Raw genomic sequence first — 14,389 nt, forward strand, 5'->3', positions numbered from 1 at the left:
CTGTAAACATATTTTAAAATCATGTCCGATAAACGGCCTTAAACGCTTTGCCTGATCAAGAATGAATGAGATATCCATGATCTCACTTAAAAAATGTAGTTTAGCAGTTTAACATTTGTTATATTTGGATATCAAACATGAGATTTAGAGGGAGTGTATCCTGGTTTTCAAGTACCCCAGCAGGGATAGGGTTAACAGAGTTCAGTAGAACTGTCAGCAGTTTAACAGATAGACTAGATATTCTCATTAATAATTATATTTTATATATTTAGATAATTTAACAGAGTTCAGTAGAACTGTCAGTTTAACAGATACACTAGATATTCTTATTAATAATTATATTTTATATATTTAGATGATTTAACAGAGTTCAGTAGAACTGTCAGCAGTTTAACAGATACACTAGATATTCTTATTAATAATTATATTTTATATATTCAGATAATTTAACAGAGTTCAGTAGAACTGTCAGCAGTTTAACAGATAGACTAGATATTCTCATTAATAATTATATTTTATATATTCAGATAATTTAACAGAATTCAGTAGAACTGTCAGCTGTTTAACAGATAGACTAGATATTCTCATTAATAATTATATTTTATATATTCAGATAATTTAACAGAGTTCAGTAGAACTGTCAGCTGTTTAACAGATAGACTAGATATTCTCATTAATAATGCCGGAATATCACCTAAAGCAACCAGAATAAACTTAGGTAATTGTCTCGCGACTAAATAGTTGTACAAATCATGTCAAACTTTAATACCAAAGAGCGTAGATCCCATTTTAATTTACTTCTTTACATTATTCCACGTGAACTTAAAGGACGATTATTTGGCCGCTAGGCGTCTCTCGCATCGGAATTTCACAATTTCTTAGCAGCAATCGAATTCAAATTTTTTAAAAAGATTTAGCCTCAAACACTCCATTTAAAAATATAATATTGACAATATATCTAGATAAAAGATTAATGTAAATTAGTTATACTGATTATTTCTTTATCTATATTTAAGACTTTATTTATCAATTATTATCTATATTTAAGATGTTATTTTTCTGTCGAAAATCTATATTTATGTTCTCTAGTTAGTCCGGAGCAAATGGAACGTACCCTTCATACAAACCTGATTGCACCTCTTTTTATTACTAAAGCTTTAATAAATATTCTCGCTAAACCAGGTTAGATCAGCATCATTAATATTATTCATCATTATTTTCAATTTTATTATTTCTATCATTATTAGCAAGTGGGAGTTTTCAATAATACTAAAAGTGCGCATTTCCATTGTATATTTCGGTATCCGTTACTATATTGATATATTTGCTGATCACTGCAGAAATATCCATTATATATTCCGGTATCCATAACTGTATTGATATATATGCTGACCACTGTAGAAATATCCATTATATATTCCGGTATCCATCACTGTATTGATATATATGCTGACCACTGTAGAAATATCCATTATATATTTCGGTATCCAAGACTATTGATATATATGCTGACCACTGTAGAATTATCCATTATATATTTCGGTATCCATCACTGTATTGATATATATGCTGACCACTGTAGAATTATCAATAAATTTGCTGGAAAATAAATGGTCATGTAAAAAATTGATAGGAGGGGGGGGGGTCCAAAAATCGTTCACTAGGACAGACCCCATAGTATATTTTCAGTGGAGGGACCTGGTTCTCTGGTAGTTAATATATCCAGTATACTAGGATCTATAGCAGAAAATACAAAACAGGTTCATTTTTGTATATTTAGAATTAAGATCTAATAGATCTGAGCTGTAAACTTTAGAATTGGATATCCTTAATCATGATTGCTTAATCTGAATATCCACAGTGGAAAATTTTAATTCTATTTTTAATCCACTTTTGTTGGATATCACACTTCCTACTACATGTAATAAAGATACGTCCAATTACAAATATAGATACGATGCTATATCGATTGGACTAATTATCCGATTGAACTAAAGTCACAAGCCGCTTTTAGAGGCATATAAACAAATATAAAGTTCATGTTATTATGAACTTATTTTATCACATTTAAGCACTTTAGTCCTTTGGAACATTAGTATTAATAAACATTACTCCAGTCCTTTGGAACATTAGTATTAATAAACATTACTCCAGTTCAGTTAGTTCAGTCGATCATTAGTCCAATTGATATGACTCTACAAATGCGGGAAAATTAAAAACCGGTGTGGCGTTATTTCTGGGTTAACGTTAAATAATGGTAGTAGATTCTACGCAGCAAATTTTCCGCGGCATCCGCGCATATTTTTGCAGTTTACGGCAATGCGCACAGCAGAAATCTGGTATTTTATCTGAAATTTCAAAATTAGAAATTATATTTATACACTTAAAATATACACTATATGCTGATATATAATGAGAGAACAGAAGTAATTAACTATCCGTTAAACTCTCATCAGTTGCAAGTATCAGAATCTTAACAATTAGCTTACGTAAACTAAGCTGTAATATCGATCCCTAATGTTAAAACAATTGATATTTACTGTCTGTCGCACAGCAAAACTTGATTGATTCTCAAATATGAGAAATACTTTCACTTAATTTACTGTTTACATTCACACTTCACAGAATTGTGCGTGAATGCCGCGGAAAATTTGCTGCGTAGAGTCTACTACCATTATTTAACGTTTACCCAGAAATAACGCCACACCGGGTTTTCAAAAGTTTAAGAGCGCATTTCTAATCTCTAGAAATTAGTCTGAAAACTAAATTAGTCTTCAGATTAGCAAAAATAGAGGATCAAGCATTGATCTTGATATCCACCATTAAGAAGTTTTCAGCTCTGGAATATTTTAGCGTACTTCCTGGTAAAATACAGAAAAGTTCTTTCTTCTCAAAACACAAGTCAGCTTAAGTACTCAAGCTAAATAAATTCCATTGTTTTGTCGAGCTACACAATCAAAATTTGATGCAGATCGGTCAAGGGGTTCTTAAGTTTTTATCCCAAATACAAACAGATAACTTTTACTACTTTATATGCTTAGACTAGGAAATCGGTCAAGGGGTTCTAAGTTATGATCGGACATACAAACACCCAGGCAGAGATTACTACTTTATATATGTATATATGAGGATGTAAATCTTTTTTTTGTGATTGAATAATAAATTAATTATATATATATATATTACACAAAAGCTAAAGTATAAAAAATATTAGGGCGGTCTGTATCCATATAGATGTTCTAAAGCTGGATTAAATGCACTTACTAGATCTCTTAGTATAGATCTTAAACATCAGGTATTATTATTATTAATATTATCATTATTAATTTGAAGAATATCTTGAAGTTTTACAGTAAACATTCATATTTATGACAGGGGTCCACATAATTCCATTTCTGATCCCAAATGGGATCGGGGTTGAAAGTACATTTAGGGGCATGAAAATACACTGTATGTACTACATTTCGGAAATGTGTACTGCATTAGGGGTGTTAAAATAAGTATATATCAGTAATAAATATGGGAATAGATTATGATATACAGAAAAATAACACTCTCTTGCCTTATACATTCTGCAGTATGAATTTTTTTCTACAACTTGGCATAATACTTTTAATTGTTTACAATAACAACATGGTTAAACTCTAGTCCTAATATCAATTAATCAACATTTGGGATCTTATTGGATGGAATTATAATGTGTGTGTCCATATAACTAAGAAATACGAAGACACTGAGTGTCTTCAATTACAAAGGAATACAAAGACAACTGTGTTTTCTACTACAAAAGAATACAAAGAAAATTAAGTGTTAAACACACAAGGAATACAACAAGTATTCTACAATAAAGAAATTCTAAGACACTGAGTGTTCAATTACAAAGGAATATAAAGACAACTGTGTGTTATAAAACAAAGAATATTAAAGAAAACTAAGATTTAACAACAAAGAAATTTTTTCTTTAACAATGAAATACAAAGACACTGAGTGTTCACTGTTTAACTAGAAACGAATACTAAAACTGAGTGATCTAAAACAAATAAATAAAAGAAAACTTAGTTTTAAATAAAAAAGAAACTAAAAACTCTTAAACATAAAATACTAAGACGTAAAATACAAAGAAATATTATTTGCAGAATATATCAGCTGTAAGTATACACCCAGGCTGGGTTAAAACAGATATGGGAGGAAACAATGCCCCTCTCACAGCAGCTCAATCTATTCAAGGTATATCAGACATATAGATAGATAGACATTAGACAAGCAGACAGGCAGGCTGCCAGACATACAGACAAACAGACTCTTTAAGCCATAGATCAAAAGACACATAGGCTTCTCAACTTTCTATAAAATCATTAATCAGTAATTACCTCTTATCTTATTTAGCTAGGCAATATACAATTCTCGAAAGAAAATATTGATATACTGATATGTTTTTTTAAGGTGTGCTTTCATTCCTAGACGAATTTAAACCTGAAGAACACAATGGAAACTTCTATGACAATATTGGAAACCCACTGCCGTGGTAATAAGAAAATACAGTGTCAAAACATGGTCAAAACCTGCCGCCATTTTGAAATACTGTACACTGTACAGTTTATTGTGTACACCACACAGTACATTTTTAAGTGTTATCTGAACAATGTACACTATAGAGTATTCATTGTCTAAAAAGATAAAATATAATTTTCCTCATCTTAAATAATATTTCAGAATTCAAATCACAAAATGGTGGAAGACGAGCTGGTGGAGATTTTAACGGAGTATAAAACTATTGCTGAGTCTGAACACAACAGTTTTGTTTCAACTCTAGTCAACAATCCAAACTTTGCACAAGTTGTCTTTAACTCACTTCAGGGGTTCGAGGTATTAACTTATATAACAATTTGTAGGAAAGGAACTGATCACTCAACCCAAACTCTTAATTTTCTAATTCTTGTATTTTTGCAACCTGATATTCGTTAACTTTTAATATTCCAAACTATGAATTCTGTCAGATCAAATAGTCAAAGTCCGGAATATTAAGGATTTACACCGTCAGATTGCATTGATAAAGAGATTAGCAAATTAAAGTTAGAGGCAACTGTTCAGTAAAGGGGATGGTGGAGGTGGCACATTTGATGTAGGGGGGGGGGCCTGCCTTCATTTTTGGTTCAAATCTTCCAATTTTTTGGATGCACGCCTAATTAGTGATCGAAATTCCTAAAATAAAATCAAATTGAATTTAATGACCTCTAATGACCTCCACAAATAGAAAATGTTTTAACTATGGCTTTATGCATATCAATCGAAAGCTAGGAACCCCAGGAATACAGTAGCAGCAACAAATCCAGTGTTTGACCTTCTAATGACCTCTTACGACCTCTAATGACCTAAATGACCTCCAAAAATTAAAATGTTTTAACTATGGCTTTATGCATGTCAATTAAAAGCTAGGAACCCCAGGAATACAGTAGCATCAACGAAACCAGTGTTTGACCTTCTAAAACCTCTAACAACCTCTAATGTCCTAAATGACCTCCAAAAATGAAAATGTTTTAACTATGGCTTAATGCAAACAAAAGCTAGGAACCACAGGAATACAGTAGCAGCAACGAGTCCAGTGTTTGACCATCTATGACCTCTAATAATCTAAAATGACCTCCAAAAATGAAAATGTTTTAACTATGGCTTTATGCATATCAAACGAAAGCTAGGAACCCCAGGAATACAGTAGCAACAACGAATCAAGTGTTTGACCTTCTAATGACCTAAATGACCTTGCTGTGGAAAATATCGCCTTTAATAGATCTCTATAATTCTCTTATCTCAGTTCTAAGACAAGTTTGTAAGAAATGTGTCCAATGAGCAATGTACACTAAAAACCCTTATGATATCCAAGTACACCTGTACTGTTTATTTGTACTGTTCAGGAGCGTGGGAAAGGGTCTGATGTACTAGGACAGCTGTGTGATCTTCTATTTAGCATCTACAGGCACTAATCTTGACCATTTTTTAGCTAATTTCTAGGCTTTTTTTGCGCAACAAACTATTTAAAAGAGGGGGGGAGGGCTCGTTAAAAACTAACTTAAAAGAAACCTTTGTATCGCGTCACCATCTTTTAAAGTTTATTTTTACTTATCAATAAAAGATACTTTCATAGAATTTATTACCACCACATTTTGTTGTAAAATGGTCTTGTTTCATCTTTGCAGACGAGATCCAGAGTACAAGAGTTTTGCTCTTCAATTTCTTCCTCATCTTGCCTTTATCTATCTTCTAAACTACGGTAAACAATATACAATCCCGACCCGACCCCCTAAGCTTTTGTTGAAACCCTTAATATCATATTGAGCCTTATATTAACAAGAAAAAAAAATAAAACATCCTTTGCCTATTGGCTTGACACAGATTTTTGTCATTTGTCGAAGTTTTTAGATTGTTTATAATCTCTGAAAAGCACAAAAAACATTGTTTGTTTTAAAACACATACAAAACGGTGATCCACACCAATACAATATTTAATAATACTTTCCCCTACCTATTGGACGAAACACCTCCAATTGTATGATTTAAAAATTATATCATACAATAACATCCGGGTTTGCCATTAAAGACGGCCAATGTTGGCGTGTCAAATCCCGTCATTATAGTGTTAGTTTAAAGATTATATCTATGTAAAATTATGTACTTTAATGATAAACTTACATCTATCTATCTATATAAGGAGAAAAGGATGAGTTTGGATGTATTGAAACCTGGCTGATAGGGATTCATAATATTGAGTCTGCTGATACCAGTTCATTCAGGTCGGTTTATTAGACATCAGAAATTATCAGAACCTCCCCCCCCCCTTCTTACAATCTACATCCTTCCCCTATCCTCTCCCTACTCCCCATGCTCATGATCCCCTTACAGTCCCCCTTGTCTCACCCTCCATTACTGTAATGTTTGGAAATTTACTTTAAAAATTTACATGTTTTATAACATTTTCCCAATGATATTTACTTACTTACTTACTTACTCACTTACTTACTTACTTACTTACTTACTTACTTACTTACTTACTTACTTACTTACTTACTTACTTACTTACTTACTTACTTACTTACTTACTTACTTACCAACTTACTAACTTACCAACTTATTTACCTACCTACTTACTTACTTACACGTACTTACTTATTTAGGATCCCGAGTTTAAACCAGAATTCTATTTATCATGAATCCAACCAAATCCTTGAGTCAAGACAGAGCTCATTGTCAGAGGTGAGATCTTCTATACCAACTCCAGCTTAGGGGATTTATTTAAATCCTTTTTCATATTTTTAAAGACCTAGTAAATAAATTAGAAAACACAAAGAAGTATTGAATACCATGGAGCGGGAATTGACCTGTTCCGCCTGATATCATGATTAAATACATGTTTTGTCACTGATCTTTTACTAAGTTACGTTAAATAATGAAAATCGATTTTTTTGGTTTTGCGTTTTTTCTCTTTTTTATAGTGTATTTAATGACATAGTCTAAATACATGTACGAGGCGTTTCTACATCAGACAGTTTAGCAAATTACAAGAGTTCAAATCAATCCCGAAAAATGAAAGATGTAAAAAATGGCAACAAAAGTATATTTCCATACTCCTTGAAATACACAGTAGTCTGTTCTAATACTAAACATATAAAATACGGGTTCAACTAATCTGAATATTAGATGGAGTGAGGTCCTGGTATAAAGTGTTAACCTCTCTAACTAATCTGAATATAGATGGAGCGAGGTCCTAGTATAAAGTATTCACCTCTCTAACTAATCTGAATACTAGATGGAGCGAGGTCCTGGTATAAAGTGTTAACCTCTCTAACTAATCTGAATATTAGTTGGAGTGAGGTCCTGGTATAAAGTGTTAACCTCTCTAACTAATCTGAATACTAGATGGAGCGAGGTCCTGGTATAAAGTGTTAACCTCTCTAACTAATCTGAATATAGATGGAGCGAGGTCCTGGTATAACTGTAAAGAGGATTCCACCAATGCAGATAAAATCCTTCAACTCCATGAACAAAATGCCAGTTATTGCTTTTCTTTTCAGTAAGTTTTCATCATTAAAAAAATTAGAAATAAAAATGTTAATCATATTTTATTTAGTTTGTATGTTCTTTAGTTGATCGTATAAATATGCCTAATTATCATTTTTATGAATATTCTATTTAAAAGTTGCAAATACTACCCTACTAACCCCTGCAATTTATAAATTTCCTCCCATTTTTAATCTTTTAAATTATTTTGTCTCTACCCCCCCCCCCTCAAAAAGAAAAAAAAGCTTTTTTAATTACTAGGTGTTTACCCTAGCTACAAACATATGTAGAATATACTTGTATATATATTATATGATATATATATATTTGTTATTAGGTGTATTTACTGCCAGATTACCAGAAATACATCAGAAACATGAAGAATATACTTGTGTATATATTGTATTTATAATTGTTATTAGGTGTATATGCTGGTAGATTACCAGATATACAGCGGATGTATGTATAATATACTTGTATAGATATTGTTTATATATTGTATTTTTTAAGTTTAATAATTTAGTTTAATTAGATTTTATATATGATATCAGATGGAAACATTTTGAGACTTCTATATTTATTGTTTTTCATTCTTTCTTCTTGATCATCCATACCTCGTCCATCCTCAATCATACTTCGGCTAATTTTGAAAATAAAAGAAATTAATTTTTTGGATGTCCCTGCAGCTAGCCAAATTGCAAGAGAAAGAACTATTTTTCCGAACCCTGACTATTCTGAATTCTTGAAGGCACTAGGGGGGGGGGGTTTGAGAGGAGCAAGGTCACTACCATCTCCCCTTTTATTGCTTTCATATTTTGCTTGAGTCAACTGCTCTACACATTTTCCAGTTTTTATTTCGAGTAGGAATACATAAAGGGGGGGGGGATGGGACGTCTGCCATCCTGTGTATTTGTCTCATTCGCTATCAGTGAATATATATTGTATATATATTTGTTATTTGGTGTGTATACTGGTAGATTAGCGGATATACATAATACAGTTGATATGTGTAAAATAAGCTAGTGTATATATTAAATGTATACTTTTTATTAGGTGTATATACTGGTAGATTACCGGATATACAGCGGATATCCGGAGAATATACTTGTAAGCTGTGCTCGAGAATGGTAATTTATTATTATTTATTATTATAGTTTAGTATTATTGTTGTTGTTGCTGCTGTTGCTGCTGCTACTGCTTGCTACTACTGCTTGCTAATGTTGTTGCTTGCTATTGTTACTGTTGTTGCTGTTGTTGTTGTTGTTGTCATTGTTGTTATTGTTGTCATTGTTGTCATTGTCCTTGTTGTTGTTGTTGTCATTGTTGTCGTTGTCATTGTGGTCGTTGTTGTCATTGTGGGCGTTGTTGTCGTCATTTTGGTCATTTTGGTCGTTGTTGTCATTGTTGTAGTTGTTGTCATTGTTGTCATTGTCGTTGTTGTTGTTACTTTTATTACTTTTATTACTTTTATTACTTTTATTACTTTTATTACTTTTATGATAACTTTGATACTTTTACCGCCTTTGACCAACATTACCGACATATGATTTACCCAACAGAGGGAGGTTAAGTTACTTAACGTCCCTTGGGATAGTTATGTAAAATAACATCGCGCATTTTCATCTCAAAAGATGCTAAAATTGTGGACAACTACTTTTTTGGGAAATTAAAAATTTGACTTAACCGCGGGTTCCCTCGATTAGGAAGGAAAGTAAAATCCCTTAACTTCACTATAAAGTAGTTTTAAATGATTATTATTACTTTAATTACTTTTATCACTTTTATTATTTTAATTATTGTATAATATTATTTTAGATTTGGTTGGAAGAATAATCTAAATACTGTCAAACTTATGTTCAAATTTTAATTTGTTTCAGATAACTCGGGGGTTCAATTTTGGAACTAAGAAAGGACACAGAAGAAACCTCTCCTACGGCTCAGATTCAGGTATGAATGTTTTACAATTAGTTTTAAAGGGGCGTGACCTCCATGCAGAGATGGCTATGCCCGATTTATAACGATATCTTTTAAAGTTTTTTTTTGATCATGTATGAATTTGATATCAATGTTTATAATTTTGAAACCGAAATTTTTTCAATCGTGGTTTCCCTACAAAAGTGACTTGTGCATTGCTACTGCAGGGAAAGGGGGGGGGGGGGCTCAAAACGTTTTACTCTCTGGAAAATTTAAACAGTGTTTAAGCATAACTTAGAATTGTCTTAAAACACTAATTTTTTTAATGTGAGCTCAAAATTATGAATTGTTACTGGAAAATTCAGTTTTACAAAAATCCGAGCACATTGCTTGGCGCAATAGCAGCCAGCAATTACGTTTCGGGTCATCTAACCACATACTTTTCGAGTTGTATGTCTTTTTACAGGTAATTGGGCACAAGAAATTCATTTCAATTAAATATTGGAGCATTCTGATGGGCACGTTAGTTGCCAGCTGTTACCTTATGGGCCAACTTAGCAAAGATTTGCATGTTGTATGTTAATTTATAGGAATTCATTTCTGCAGTCAATATGAATTCTGTTTAAATTTTCCAAAGAGTAATACTTTTTGTGCCCCCCCCCCTTTCAGCACTTTACACTAAATAATAAATTATTAAAGGGACTGTAAAGGAAAAATAAAAGGGGTATAGGCTAAAACCTGAGTATTTTAAGAGTTGATCAAGACATATAAGTTCTATCTGATGTTTCTGTCTCTGGCAGTGCAGTATCATTGTCACGTGATACAGATCGAAAAATGTGACAATGATACTGCACTGCCATTGATTGAAGTTCTGGTGACGTGATACAGTCGTATCAATTATATCCATTAAAAATGGAAAATTATTAGATTCACATTAGAAAGGGAGCCAACCTGAATTTTTCAGGTTCCTTTGGGATATTGTCGTTTTCAGATTGGTTGAGTATTTGCTGAATATGATTTGTTTAAAACTTTACCTAAATCTCACATTCATGAGTTTTAGCATCATTTTGACACAGTTTTACATCAGTTTCTCATGACAGGAACAGCAGATAGAACTCTTAAAGATCTCCATCAACTCCTAAAATGCTTAAGTTTCAGCATATACCCTATATCATTTTTCTTTTACAGTCCCTTTAAACAAACAAAGGTTTCAGGGGTACCTATTTGTGTCTGACATTGTCATCTTTGCATGAACAATCACTTGAAGTTATGTTTTCAGTCAGTTAATTTATTTTCATGTCATTTGGATCACAACAGACCATAATGAAAAATATGATCACAGTGCAGTTAATTAGATTTATAACAATGTATCACAAAAATATTTACCAAAAAAATATGACTTAAGTACAGTTAATTAGATAAACAACTATGTCTCACAAACATATTTACGAAAAATATGATCATAGTGCATATCACAGCTAGTTAATTAGATAAAACTATATAATTATTATATTAAATATTTAGTTTTTAGTCTAATTTTAAAGGCAGAAAAGTTTTTTCTGTATTGATGTCGGATGGCAATCTATTGCTGTACTTATAATTTTAAACAAAACCATCCTTTTTTTGTGAGTTTTAATTTGTTCTTTTTGATCTTAGACAATGTGTTGGAAAAGGTTTTATACTCGAACATAATGGTTGCTAAGAAAAACATAAATTGACAAAATTTACACAAATTAATTTTCCAGTTTTTACCGGACACAAACTAAACTTTCCCTCTACCAAATCGTAGGTCATTCATGGCGTTTTTAACATTTGCGATATTTATTAGGTATGCGGTCACCGCGTGTTTTGCCAAATCGTCTTCATCTCTCGTCAGCACTTCTTCTAGAAATATTACAGATCGGGCACTGGGCAATCTTTAACCAGTGTTTTGTAAGTATTTTACTCTTGAGTTTATTATCTTAACTTTTATTCACTTTGCTGATAAACATTCAGTAGGCATTTTCTATTTTTTTTTTCCCCTTCTTAATTTTGAAGAAATCAAAGCAAATTTAGGAATCTTGGTTCCTAACAGATAATGATAATATTTTGATTTTTTTACAAAGCAAATAAACGGACAAATATAGTTTTTTTTTTACTGTGATTTTTTTTTAGGGTGTAGGGATGCATCTTATCCGAGATATTGAGTTCAGAGCGCGGCATTCTTCCATGGATAGTGTACTGTTAGTTAGTAGAGCTCTTCTCCAGGTATACAAATGTACAGTTGTACAAAAGGAACCTTGTAGTGTACTGTTAGTTAGAAGAAATCTGTTCTTGGTTTACACAAGTACATTTGCATACAAGGACCCTTGTATTGTACTTTTAGTTAGTAGCCCTCTTCTTCAGGTATACACATGTACAGTTGTACTAATAAGCCTTGAAGTGTACCATTAGTTAGTAAAGCTCTTCTTCAGGTATACACATGTACAGTTGTACAAAAGGAACCTTGTAGTGTACTGTTAGTTATTAGAACTCTGTTCTTGGTTTACACATGTACATTTGCATACAAGGAACTTTGTAGTGTACTGTTAGTTATTAGAACTCTGTTCTTGTTTTACACATGTACATTTGCATACAAGGACCCTTGTATTGTACTTTTAGTTACTAGCAATCTTCTTCAGGTTTACAGATGTACAGTTGTACTAATAAGCCTTGAAGTGTACCATTAGTTAGTAAAGCTCTTCTTCATGTATACACATGTACAATTGTACACAAGAACCCTTGTCGTAAACTGTAAGTCAGTAGAGCTCTTCTTCAGGTATACACATGTTCAGTTGTATACAATAAGACATGAAGTGTACTGTTAGTATTGTTTATTGTTTATTGTTTATTGTTTATTGTTTATTGTTGAATAATCTCAGGAACCTATGTAGAGTTAAAACAAGGATGACTTAGAAGACTTGTTGAATATGGTTCTGATAGACTTTGAGACTGGTAATCATGCATCAGCATCTCACGGATGCTGTCTGAATCTATTATAGTTTCATTTGAAGATATTTACAGTAGTTGACTGTTTTACTTTTAAGGGATAGAGTTCCATTTTCTTGTAAGGTGAAGAGATTGTCCCTGATACTGGTTCTGTAGTTTTGTATTTCCACGTTCAACAGGTCATTAGCCATTCTTGTCATTCTGTTTTAGTTGATCTTTCTAAACCAGGCTGCAGGGTTGACATCACTAAACCCATAAATGCCTAAATCATGTCGGCCCCCTCATCTCTTTCTTCAAGTGAAAGCTAATTCAGCTCATTCAGCTTCTCCTCATATTATTTTCCAGGAAGTCCTGATATTATTCGAACAGCTCTTTTCTGAACAATTTCTTAACAATTTGAGTCAGTCTCTCTCTAAGGTGACCAAGCTGCTGTAAAAAAATTCTAAGTGGGGTCACGCATAGGTTTTGTAGAGACTTACAAAAACATAATGATCTCTGATAGGGAGATGGAACCTAGGATGATATTTTCGCCTTTCTGGCAGCTTCAGAGCATTGGCTTGCTAGTTTTAAGGATTAATTGAAAACACCAAGATTTTTCTGTTCATCTGATTCAGTTAGTTTGACACCATTCATAAAACACTTATGACCTGGGATTTTTTTACCAATATGGAGAATTTTGCATTTCAACTCATTGAATTTCATTCTCCCATTATCTGCCAAGTGCAGAGTGAGCTCAAGCAGTTTGGGACTACTTCTTGTCAGCGTCTGTGTTCATAGCTTGACCCTGCTTGGTATTATCTGTGAATACTTATTTTCAAGGCACTAATATAAATGTCCTTTGTAAAGAAAATGAGGTTCTAGTACACTCCCTTTCTAAAAATTCGTCATTTAAAACAACTTGTTGCTTTCTATTTGTAAGCCAACTACATATCCAATTCAAGATGTCACCTTGGATTCCATAGGATTTCAGTTTATTTATGAGTTCAGTTCTCAAAGTTTTATCAAAAGCTTTCCCAAATTTAAATATACAATATCCATGTCGTTTCTTGCTTTAAATTTCTTGGTGACCCTCTCAAAAAACTCTAGCAGATTAGTAAGGCAAGATCTTTTTTTCATGAATCCATTCCGTTAGCTGTAACAATTATCATGTAAGTGTTGGGATACTTAATCTGTAATGTTTGACTCCAAAAGCTTTCATGTGATTGTTGCCAAGGATACTGGCCTGTAATTTCCTGGATTAGATTTTAAGCCCTTTTTAAATATTGGAGTAATGTTGCCACACCTCCAATCAACTGGAACTTCACCAGCTTGAAGAGACTTATTGAAAATCAATGCAAGTGTAACAGAAACCTAAGAGCTAAACGTTTGGAGAAAGGGGATGGTGGAGTTGGCACATTTGATGTAGGGGGGGGGGGGCCTTGCCTTCATTTTTGGTTCAAATCTTCCAATTTTTTGG

The 14,389-nt window shown here is 32.6% G+C and overlaps 2 protein-coding genes across 4 annotated transcripts in view; both read left to right on the top strand.

Annotated features, from left to right (window-relative positions):
* Positions 1-613: 613 nt before the first annotated feature.
* LOC111710011 (C-factor) lies at positions 614-4,715 on the top strand (the record flags this gene model as incomplete). The annotated part of the gene is given in 6 exon segments (XM_023484008.1): positions 614-718; positions 1,090-1,182; positions 1,690-1,760; positions 3,215-3,295; positions 4,137-4,227; positions 4,444-4,715. Coding segments are annotated over 6 exon segments (527 nt in total), but the record flags the coding sequence as incomplete, so codon positions are not given.
* The window catches only part of LOC111710010 (hyccin-like), a 19,004-nt gene continuing 9,323 nt past the window's right edge, over positions 4,709-14,389 (top strand). For all 3 annotated transcript variants that reach the window (XR_002766978.1, XM_023484006.1, XM_023484007.1), the window contains exons 1-10: positions 4,709-4,866; positions 5,913-5,974; positions 6,195-6,268; positions 6,707-6,788; positions 7,170-7,248; positions 7,966-8,065; positions 9,106-9,179; positions 9,930-9,999; positions 11,795-11,898; positions 12,121-12,213. Coding sequence is in view for 2 of the 3 variants with exons in the window: in XM_023484006.1 (XP_023339774.1) it covers positions 4,729-4,866; positions 5,913-5,974; positions 6,195-6,268; positions 6,707-6,788; positions 7,170-7,248; positions 7,966-8,065; positions 9,106-9,179; positions 9,930-9,999; positions 11,795-11,898; positions 12,121-12,213 (876 nt within the window). In the remaining variant the exon portion in view is untranslated. The remainder of the gene's footprint in view (positions 4,867-5,912; positions 5,975-6,194; positions 6,269-6,706; positions 6,789-7,169; positions 7,249-7,965; positions 8,066-9,105; positions 9,180-9,929; positions 10,000-11,794; positions 11,899-12,120; positions 12,214-14,389) is intronic.

The sequence above is a fragment of the Eurytemora carolleeae genome, unplaced genomic scaffold (assembly GCF_000591075.1).
Source record: "Eurytemora carolleeae unplaced genomic scaffold, Eaff_2.0 scaffold507, whole genome shotgun sequence".
In the NCBI taxonomy this organism is placed as follows: Eukaryota; Metazoa; Arthropoda; class Copepoda; order Calanoida; family Temoridae; genus Eurytemora; species Eurytemora carolleeae.